The sequence below is a fragment of the Perca flavescens genome, chromosome 7 (genome assembly GCF_004354835.1).
Source record: "Perca flavescens isolate YP-PL-M2 chromosome 7, PFLA_1.0, whole genome shotgun sequence".
Classification (NCBI taxonomy): domain Eukaryota; kingdom Metazoa; phylum Chordata; class Actinopteri; order Perciformes; family Percidae; genus Perca; species Perca flavescens.
Window position 1 is genome coordinate 28,485,673 of NC_041337.1, and position 11,683 is coordinate 28,497,355.

The window sequence follows — 11,683 nt, forward strand, 5'->3', positions numbered from 1 at the left end:
AACTCAGCCAAAATATTTCAAACGGAAAGATAGTGAAACAAGAACACACACACACACACACACACACACACACACACACACGTCAGCTTCATACCCCCACCACCACCGGCAAACCATTTGGAACAGATGATTGTGATAGTAATCAGACAACATCTGGGGTGAGTTACCTCGAGGAGCTCTCTGTCCTCTGGTCTGGATCCTGGTTTTCTCTCTCATCTTTCACTTGACCTCCTTTCTTTCCCTTCCCTCTTTCTCTCTTTCCACACACACACACACACACACACACACACACACACACACACACACACACACACACACACACACATACTCACACACACACTGTGTGTGTGTGTGTGAGTATGTTTGAATGACACGGAAAGAAAGGAGGTAGCTAGAAGAAGAAAGGAAGAAAGACGTGTAGAATAAGAGGGATGAGGATTACCTGACAATCGTGTGTGTGTGTTATTTCTGTACACAGGTTGAGTCTATCAACAGCCTACTCAAAGGACCTGTCATGACCAAGGCCTGTGAGGAGACCAAGCACTTTTACTCTGACCACAGCCAACCAGGTACATATTTATATCTGTGTGTGTGCTAGAAAGGTGAAAGGGTGTGTTGAATACTACTGTACTGTTAATACAACTGTTACACAACAGATACACATTCACACATTACTGGATTTATTGTGAACAGAGTTCCGCCAAACAGAAGATTGGACGGTTCGTTGTCGTTACATTATCCACAAGAACATCCAGGAGGACCCTTGGAACCTGCCTAACTCTATCAAAACACTTGTGGAAAGCCTGCAAAGATTTGTGGATGGTTAGTGGAACACACGGGCGCACGCACGCATGCGCGTGCGCACACGCATGCGCACACACAAACACAAACAGAAACACACACACACACACAAACGTGATCGTATACAGTTAAAATCAGTCATTCCATCTTGTTTTCCTTCTGCCTCTACAGATGGAAAGAACCAGCTTCTCCTGGCTCTGCTGAAGTGCACAGGTAGAGTAACATGTCAGTGTTTAATAGAAACCAGTTCATATTCAAAGCAAGGTGCTGGTGAATAATCAAACTAGATAAAACCCAGTTCTAATTTTCCATAAAATTACCAGATGAGTTGTCAAGACAGGCTGGTGCAATCACTCCGCAGAAGTCAGTCTCAAGCAGCAAGAAACGCCTCATAACTGGAGTATTTTAAATGATTCCAACAGTTTAGAGCACTTTGCAAATGAGATCATCTATCATATGAAAATACAGCCAGTTCTACACCAGGACATCTACAAGTCCTTAAAACATCTTCAAAGGTTATTAAATTATAACAAAAATATTTATTTTAAATATCATTAATACAGTATCTTTATTTTCTAACATTTTTTATTTATTTAATGGTTATATTTTCTTTTTCTCTTTTAGTTTGTCACATTAGCTTTTAAACAATGCCTGTCCACTTTTTTGTATTATTAATGAACAGCCTAATATAATAGCCCTATATCAAGTATGTTTTTATTTAATCACATCTGCTTTATTACAGAAGATTAAGCAGATGTTTACATTGATTTAGTCTCCAGTATAATCAAACTGTTCTAAAACGTCTTAGTTTACAGCATGGGTTTCTATGATTTCTAAATCAGGCACATTTCCAGGAGGCCAGTTATTCTGTGTGCTTGAACAGGGATGAGGGTTGGTGTCAAAGCCCATGATGCTCCAGTCACTTTGAACTGTGCACAGTGGCATATGGTGCTAGTTAATGGGAGATATCTTTTCAGGGGATGCAGGCTAATGGAATAAAGTATATGTATTGGAGCAACTCCAGGACACGTGTAATGAGGAAGGTTGTATTGGGAGGTTGGGATGCCTTACCCTCTTCTGCACTGATATTCCCCATAATATCCCCCTTTGTACCTCCCTGTACCCCCTCCATCACATCAAAATTCCCCCCAACACCAGACACATCTCTGCAGCTGCGACGGGATGTGATCTTCTGCCAGGCAGCGACAGGCGCCCTGTGCACACTGGCGGAGCAGCTATTGGCGGCGTTGCGGTCACGATTCAACAACGCCGGCGAGTACCAGGAAGACGGCAAGGAGACCAGCCGCAAGTGGCTGGAGCAAATATCTGTCATTGGCGTGCTGCTGCACTTCCAGTCCACGCTAGCACCACACGTGGTGAGGACAGATTTTCTGTTTTCATTTGACAAGAAGGTGCAAACGATGGGTTTTCTCTGTGATGTAGCTTCATAAGTTGGATGCATTTCTTTTTAAAATAAAGTATGCCTTTCTAGCAATGTAGCCGTCTTCTACTAGCCTAGAAATCTAGATGCGCCCTATCGGCAGCTTGATGTGGGTCTGGCTTGTCAGGCTAGTCCTGTACTGCATGGCTTCTAACTATCAAAACTCTCTTCCTGGTGTGACTTCTAAGCTTTCTTTTTCTCTTCCGACAGAAAGAGGAGCGCACCATGCTGGAAGATACCAAGGCGGCCCTGTTGGACTTGGACAAAGTCACTGTGTTCTTCAGGCAACTGGAGGATGAGTGTCTAGTCGCAAGTAAGAGACTATCAACAAAGACTGACTTTTCCCATTCAAACCACACTGCTGCTAATGAGCAGCTGTATGGATGTATGGTCGCTATTGAGGGTGAAATTGCCATTTTGCCGTTGCAGATTTAATTTTCTTTTCAGTAGAGAGCGACTGAATAGGGAGCTAAAACAACACTATAATGGCTCCATAAATCATATTAAACAAGGGCAGAGCATGCAGTCTCTTAAAGTCTTCGTTGTCCTTGTATTACAGATAAGATTGTCACTTCTTGACAGGCTGCGAGGAGGCTTCATGTAAACTTAAGTACTGCTCTGAGACACATATATGGTGGAACCACCCATAGATATACACAAACAGTACATTTAAATACTTGCATACTGTATATAATATTCCTGCACAAAATGCTGCATGTGCTGTAGTAAAAAAAAACTATCTTTTTGGATCATGAAAGTGCCAAATTGATTTTGTGCTTTGCATTTTTTCTGTCCAGCAAACCGCGCAAGGTCACGACATTTATTTCAGCGTAAGCATTCAAATACAAATATATTGCAGTTGTTTCCACTGAAGATGCACCGAGGTCGTTCATAGTGGGCATTGTGAGCATCTTGACATGTCTGTCTATAGAAAGTTTAAGACCTGGGCGTAATTGTGCCTTTAATAAGCTGTATTCACTGAAGGTGCTCCTGGCCATCAGAAGCCTTAAAGCCAGTGGATACAAAGGGCGACTGCATCCTGAATCAGTTCTCTTTTCTGCAGCCTCAATATGGCCAGCAGAGATTTCCGCTCAAAGGAAAAGCACATCATGCATTTCCCATTTTTGGAGGCAAAGCTATGGATGAGGGCTGGATTTGCTATTCTAGGTTCACGCACAGCAGCAGAAAGTATTTTGTGTACACATGCATATATTTTGCATGAACATGTGGACCATTGCATGCACATATTGGCCTGGTCATTCATACTGTACTTACATTAATTACTTACAACAGGCATGTAGAGATATATACAGTACAGCATGCAGAACCAATCTCCTACACGTTAGTGTAAAAAAACAAAAACGTTTTGAACCAAACTTACTGAAGTTGCATTTTGTGCTCCGAGTGCTGCAGTGCAGGCTAATGGTTTGTGGCGGCAGCGTCCATTGGACAGTATTGATTTGCTAATGGCATCTTCAGCAAGCTGTGAGCTATTGGTAGGGTAGAATCGTGTAAGCACCACAGAGTCTGAGGCCCCTGAGTTCAGCCTGAAGCATCACAGCCAATTCAACAGGATTATGGCTTGATGGCTTCTCTAGGAGAGCTGGCCCTAGAGGTTGCTCAGTAAAGGTCATCTTTTCCATGTTTCCAAGAACTGCTCATGTGCCACAGTCAGAATCTGTTGTAAGTTATAGACTCGTTACTGCTCTGCATACAAGTGATACAGTAATGACAAATGTGTTATGACTAGAATTGTTTTAGGTCAAATGTGCCAGACAAATATCTAAATGGTACATATGTCATTGTTATACATGATGGGGATCAACCTCCTTCCATTTGTCCAGCACAATAGTTTGGACACCTCTGTTTAGATTTTCACTAACTGTAAAAGATTTTTATTTTGTTGCTTTTAAAGAATCTCATCCAACCAGTGTATTTGCCAGCTGCTGCTACATTAAAAGCAGTGTACAGACATAACAGAATGTGTCTTGCAGATATTCCCAAAATACCTAACACAGGTAATTACCACGGTTATATTTAAATGGACTTTAGTCATTTTTTCCATTACTGTGCACTCTGCTGCAGTGTCAAAGCAAAACTAAGTCAATGCTGGAGACACAGTGAGTTTTCCACATTCAGTTCTGACAGGATGGAGTTTCTGATATGACTGCAGTGATTGTGGTTTTATGAAATCCTGCTTGGTAAAAAAAATACAAACAATTTGAAGTGATTGACGATCCTCACTAATGCAGCAGTGTGTCTGTGCTGTCATGTTGCATACGGTATATGAATGTATGTCATGGCATTGGGAAACCTGAACTTCTGACCCTGGCAAATATAAGCATTAAGACACATCAATAGTGACAGAGCACAATACACAGGTCTCTTTTTCCGGTTAGCTGTAAAACTTCACTATTACAGACTCTATTATTAATGCTGACTTTTGTTTCTGTGAAATTAACTTGTTTAACTCTTGACGTCTATAACGAAACATCCGAGGGTACTTAAAGGTCACTGACTTCATAGTCCATTTTCATTCTCACATTTTCATTTGTTGAGTGGCTCAGACAGCCAAAATGATAATACTGCAGTCTTGTTAACATCTCTCCTGCCTGTGTCTCTGTATTGCAGACACGCCAGTGTGTTACCAGGTGGAGGGCAGCCGCCAGGCCTTGAGGGTCACCCTGTACCTGGACAGTTGTCACTTCAGTGAGCTGCCCAGTCGGCTACAAAATGGAGGCAGCCTCAAGCTCCACACCGTCCTCTTCACCAGGGGTAAGACTGGGCAGACTGGGACAGAGGAACTGAAGAAACTGAGAAAACTGCAAGTCCAGGGTCTAGATAAATAAGTATAGCATAACACAATAGTGGCATGTGGGTCTGGAGGTTGTTCCTTTTGAAATACAGTACATGAGTACCAAGGCAATAGTTTTATACAGAATTTTAATTTAAGCAAGAACTTAATGCGTAATTTAAAATATCATTTTACACAGAAGTTTAGTTTATCTGATTTAAAAACAAAACAAGTCTGACCAATCATTCTGTGCTAACTGTTGATGATTTATGCTCATTAAACTGTCAATGGAGCCAACTTCAGGGAGGGTTGTTTTAAACACAGAGGACATTAAATCACTTCTATACACTATACATTGAACTGTATAGTTTAAAATACTCAATGCATTCCTGAAAGCTTTACCTGATTTTATTAAGTTAGATTGAAGCCTTTTATTGGCCATTTAAGACACTTCACCTTTGCATTCCCCTTCTTCTTCATCAGTCTCAGCCGGCCTAGTATGAATGGATAGCATTACGCATCATGCCTGTATGCCAAATAGCCTTTTATTTTCCATAGACAAGTGCCAGTTGGAACACTAACCCAATGTGGTCATATTGTTCTCATGTACTTCAACTGGAACCAAGTGCTGCAATACAGCTTCAGAGCCATTCAGCAGTGTGGATATGTGGATGAACATCACCACCTACTGGAAAATAGTCCTGGCTGCAGGTTGGGGGAGAGATATGATTGCAATAATGCAGATGCTGAAGTTTGTGTGAGTGTGTGGCTATATCTGTTAGAAAATCCTCAAAAGTAATGAGATTTTGGGCAATCCTCGGTTTTTCAAAATATTATTTTAGAGTTGAGGTTTCTCCTACATTTAAGGCCTGTTGGATCAGATGGATTTGGTGTTAAGAGTTAACATTCAAATTATGTTCATGTTAGTGTTAGCCATTACGATGAGGTTTGAAAAAGTGAGGTGAAATGTGTGTTAAAATTCGAGGGCATTGTGGCCGGTTGGCTCAGTTGGTAGAGTGGGCGCACGTGTGCAGAGATTATTCCAAGACGCAGAAGGTCCAGGGTTCGAATCCGACCTGTGACGGTTTTCCTCCATGTCTCCCCCCCCCCCCTCGCTCTCCCATTTCATAGATCAGCTTTATTCTCTATAATGCAGAAATGCCCAAAATTAAAAAAACTTCGAGGGCATGAAAATATGTGATGATATAAAAGTGTGCCCATTTTGTGTTGATCTAAATACCTCCTGACTGTTTAATCCAGCGCTGGAGCGTCCAGAGGGAGTATCCCAGCAGGACTACGCAGCCATGGAGGATTTCCAGCAGCGCACCAATGCTGTCTCACTAGAGAAGGTCAAGGCCTACTACCGCAGACTCAGGTACGCTATACTACACTGCATCATGGCCCTCCAGTGGCAGAGTTCACCATGTGGTGTTGCACAAACAAACAGAAACTACGCTTCCATTGCTGTTTTACTTTCCTCTTAACTATTTTCAAGGTCTAGAAGTTTTCAAGGTTAGAACTGTGTAATTTCACTTGACCTGTGCCACATCGACTAACAGGGTTTTGTTGTGTACATGAGTGGCTCATTTAGTAATATCGGCATGTGTAGTATTTACAGACAACTTGTGTAATAATTTTGATTTATTAAAGCATATTTGATATGAATTTGGTTACCAGGTCAAAATATAGTGAATGTTGTCGATTTTTAAAAACTATCATGTTTTGTTAGATATCATATGTGCAAGGTGAGATGTTAAGAAAAACTAAATGTTTACAACAAAACATTGCATATATTGAAACAATGGTAAAACCTTTAATGTAGCAATTGAAATTGTGGTTTACAATGTTGCATACAGTATATGCATATATGTATTTATTTCTACTTTAGTTGTTAATTGTTGTTTAATTGTTTGTTGCCCTTTAACATCTTCATGTTATTTAATAGCCTGTTAATATGGCCATCATTTCTTATATATGCATGTTAATTACCAGGAAATGACTCATGCATCATCAGTAAATTGTGAAATGTGTACTGTAGCAAATGCATATTCTATAAAGTGAAGTACTCTAAATGCTAGATGACTCAGCACTCACACAGTGGGAGTCTGAGGTGAAAAATCTGCAGATATCCAAACAAAGATGGAGAAACTGAAATAGATATTTTTTTTTTTTTTTCTCAACAGGGCTTTCTATTTGGAAAAGTCTAATCTCCCTACAGACTCAAACACCACAGCAATGAAGATAGACCAGGTAAATATACACTTATTCTGGTACGTTTCCCATGTATTGCTGTTGCTGTCTACATTACAGTCTATGTGGTCTTTTATCACGTAACGTATATCCTGTTCTTGTAACATAAGTCATTTTTTATATAATGTTGTGACTGAATATAAATGCAAGCACAGATACTGGGCCTTGAAGTTAGAGACCTTCAACCAAGCATTTCGAAAGTAAGATGAACCTGTGTCCTGTTCCCTCCACTGGAACCCCCCCCTCCCCCCCCCACCACACTAGCTCGTCAAGACTCCCCTATTAACTCCAACTAACCTCAACACTTCAACATTATCAACTGCTTTCAATCAGTGATGATTAGATTAGAAAGACAATTCTAGTGTCCCAAACTGACTGTAGCTGAACTAGAACCAGTAAATTAAAACTGAATAGAACATAGTTTTGATATCTACAGCCTTATTCCCAGGTTTGTATTGTCTTTTAAAAGCAAGACTATAAAGAGTTAGACCTCTTTGTGTTAGTTTTAAGGTTTTCCCCCCATTTCTGCTGGTGCACCATCTTAACAAGTCAGTTACTCTACTCAGTCTAGTGTTAAGGTGTGAGTGGTGTGAGATAATGTCACTTGTGTCGAATAAAGATCAACCTTTTCACTATTTTGAATCTTATTTATCTCTAATTTAATTGATATTACTGTGTATTATCCATCAGTATTCCACTTTTTCAATATACTTTCACTTGCCTTGACAAAATTGCTAGAACTGAAGAAACTACATAGGAAACAATTTGGCTTTATGCTTGGTTTGTTTTATAAAATACAGATTTTAATAGTAGTCTAAATGACTTGGTAAGATGGCCACTTTTGCCACCTGTGCTGTAACTTCTTGTTAGCAGTCCATTTAAGCACTGACCCTCTCCAACCTTTACTTATCTCCTCCTCATAGCTGCTGCGACCCCTCAACACACTGGACGATCTTTGTCGACTAATGCAGTCCTACGTCAACGTGCGCTCGAGTGCCCAAGGCCACCCATCAGGTGTCAGCGTGCTGTGTGTGTCCTCTGAGCTGTGTAACCGCCTGGGAGCTTGCCACATCACCATGTGTGGTACAGGCATGCAGAGGTCAGCCTGGCAGCACGCCAACATTATTATACCTCTTGTGTAGTAGCACTAACCTGTCAGCTGGAATAAAGATTAACAAAGTGCAGAGTGGATGACAGTCACCGCCACTGAACTTTGCCTCACTGTTTTGAATTAATTTCTACTATGAGGTGTCCAGCAGGTGCACATATGGACAACCCCATTAGTGCGTTGGTTAAATAGATACACACACATCCCTGACCTTTTACCTTTTTGTTCTTTGCAGATGTACCCTAAATGTGACACTGGAGCAGGCAATGATCTTAGCCAGAAACCACGGTCTCATGCCGCGCTGCATCATGCAGACTATGGATATAATGCGCAAACAGGTAAATCTCAGGGGCAGATGATCTCAGACTGAGTCTGGTAGAGGTCCCTCAGGGGCTTGTATGACGTCCCCACTAAAGTGTGGTTTCTTTGCACTTATATTTTATTCCGTAGAAATTATTTAAGTAAGAACCAAGACTGGGCATAATAGCTGAAATCAGTACTACAATATTAATTAATTAAGTGTATTTTTCTGATATAGATGTACAGTATATCACAGTATAGAAAAAAACTCCATTATTTGGACAACAGAACTTTGTAAATGATAACAAGGTATAATTATATTGTCATATTGTTTACTGAAAGTCGATAAATAATAATGCTTAATCACCCAGCCCAAATTCGATTCCATATACAGTAACTACTGTGATAATACATTTCTCTCCGTACTCTTTAGCTCAACATCTTACCACATGGATGCCTTTGTCAAAAATCATATCAAATAATATTATGTGCGTTACATGAAAATACATCCAATCCCTTGACTTAGAACAAGTATTTCTAGGTTTTTGGATGCTTAGCCATTCAGGGAAATTGAGCTCACTGCAATAGCATATGTTTTTCTCTTTTACCAGGGGGCAAGAGTTGAGCTCTCTGCTAAAAATCTCAAGGTAATGGACCAGATGACTCCTTCATTCCCAAGGTACTGTATAAAACCACTTCCAGGCACCTTTTTTCCTTGCCATTAGTACATGACACCATTTATGGTCTTAGACAAGGAGGATTCCCCTCATTTCAAGTTTTTCTTTTTCAACAGGCTCTTCAAGCTGTGTTTGCCACCCTCAGATGGAGATCTCTAAGAAAACTCATCAGAGAAAGGGCGAAAGATAGGATGAGCAATGACAATAACAAACAAGAGCGAGTCTTACCACTTTCTTTCCAAGAGACACTCCCAATGGAAAGACCCTTCCCCCTCCCACTGCCCCACATACACAGGGATTACTTCACCATGGATACCACTAGAGTCTTCAGCGCAAAGTACAGGCTAAACAAGACTGTAAAAATAACATTTACCAGGGAGCACCTGAAGCTCAAGATCAGTCATGTACTGTTATACTGGGAAGCCACCCAGATAGAAGTATTATTGCTTTGGTTGTCTGTCTACACAGCTGACATGAATGACTTAACAAATGGTGCAAACTATATTCACAACATAAGTGAAAGGGAGATGTCAGTTTGATGCCTCATACAGAAGACATCCACAGTGATCATGCTCCTAACCGAGCGCTTATTATTAACTGGATTAACCAAACTACCTATACCTGACTGTCATCCTAAATGCAGATGTTTATCAGTTTTGCCTTGGACTGCAACTCCAGAGAGCTGTCTCTTTAATGGGTTTGGACTTGTGTTCCCCAGGGCTCAATGTTCGGAACCCAAGTAAAGTAGAATACTTGAAAACCTTGGTATTCATGTATGTTGGCTAGCTGAATAGATGCAGAAAGTCAAAGAATAGACAGAGGAATGGAAGTAGGGATTGAGGGACAGATGGAAAGACTGATGTTAGCCGGGGCTGCTCTTTCTTCAGCCATTTGCATGTGGTTACTGTGCAATTACTGTAGGTTTAGTGTGAGTACTGTATTACTGCACTATATGAAGGATAGTTATTTATTGTGTCCAGAATGAGCATTATTATCCCTCACTTATCCTATATCAGGTATTAACGAATATCAATGCATTCCAGCCTACGTATTGAACAGTATTTAAAGGACCAATGGCATGCCATTTTTTAGACGTAACTGCTTGTGTATTTTATTTATATGTGTGAACTTTGATCACGTCAGGAAGTGTTACATTGATCTTCACGGAGAGCAAGGGAGGGAAGATGAACAGAAGCTTTCTAATTAGAATCAGGACAAAGGAAGCTAAAGCAAACCATACAAGGCTGCTTGTCCAAAAGCAGCCAAGTCAACAGATTGTTAAATTATTAATATATTAATTCAAATGTACTAGTTGTAATGCCTTCTGTTAACTAAGTCATTTTGATTTTTAAATTGGTTTTTACATTGTCTTGGAACTGTTGTATTTACTGTAGGTATTAAAAGGAGCACAATGATTGGTCCATTCAAGTTGCAGTGTTAGCAAAAAGTACTGTAAGCAGTTTGTGGATGACATAAACAAAGGGATCGTTTCAGGACTGAAACACAGTAACATTATTTTACTGAAGATTTTAATTTCTTGTACATACAAACTGTAACCATGTCAGAGAAAAAAAGATAGGATATGTCGGAGTAATGCTATAAATTAAATTGGATTATTTTTATGGAGATAATATAGTATATAAAACATTTGTATTCATGACCTCACTGACAACTTGTTGTTTTTGACTGATAAAAAAGTCTGACGTGCATTTCATGAATCTGTCTCGACATGCTGCATTCATTAGCCAGGTCACTTAGTCCTTTTTATTTATTTAAAAGCAGCCTGGTTCCAAATGAGCATGTTGGAATAGTCTCAACACCTCTGCACTAGCATGGCCACTGTAAATTCACATCCCTCTGTTTGCATATAAGACTCAGCGGATATCTGCATTGTTATTGCACATTCAATTTTCTCATAATCTGAGCAGTGTACATTGTATATAAACTCAGAATGGATCAATATTGACCATACTGTGGTTTTAGGTGCATTGCCAGTTTTAATTAGCTAATGACTGCAGCATGTTGATGTAGCTGGACAAACAAATATGTTACTGATTACACATTTATTTACATTATTCTAATGTTTTTGTATATACTTTATTTGCAATTTTAAGTTGCTTGAAAATAACTGTACAAAGGGTCTTTGTTGAATCTTTCTAAAATTATCATTGTAAATGCATCTTAACAAGCTAGTAATAAAATGTTCACAGGATGATGAGGTTTTTTTTAATGAAGCATTGATTTTGTCAAGTGGTGACCCAACAGAGGACATGATGTCCCCTCTAAAAATGCTAACGCACAGTTAAAGTGGT

At 39.9% G+C, this 11,683-nt stretch overlaps 1 protein-coding gene across 2 annotated transcripts in view; it reads left to right on the plus strand.

Moving 5' to 3' along the window:
• prex1 (phosphatidylinositol-3,4,5-trisphosphate-dependent Rac exchange factor 1) overlaps positions 1–11,583 on the plus strand; it is an 86,479-nt gene extending 74,896 nt beyond the window's left edge. For both annotated transcript variants that reach the window (XM_028583301.1, XM_028583302.1), the window contains exons 30-41: positions 479–569; positions 694–822; positions 973–1,014; positions 1,960–2,177; positions 2,453–2,555; positions 4,874–5,017; positions 6,297–6,411; positions 7,220–7,286; positions 8,210–8,385; positions 8,630–8,732; positions 9,306–9,373; positions 9,488–11,583. In XM_028583301.1, coding sequence (XP_028439102.1) covers positions 479–569; positions 694–822; positions 973–1,014; positions 1,960–2,177; positions 2,453–2,555; positions 4,874–5,017; positions 6,297–6,411; positions 7,220–7,286; positions 8,210–8,385; positions 8,630–8,732; positions 9,306–9,373; positions 9,488–9,530 — 1,299 coding nt within the window. In that variant the 3' untranslated portion in view covers positions 9,531–11,583. The remainder of the gene's footprint in view (positions 1–478; positions 570–693; positions 823–972; positions 1,015–1,959; positions 2,178–2,452; positions 2,556–4,873; positions 5,018–6,296; positions 6,412–7,219; positions 7,287–8,209; positions 8,386–8,629; positions 8,733–9,305; positions 9,374–9,487) is intronic.
• The last annotated feature ends 100 nt before the right edge of the window (positions 11,584–11,683 follow it).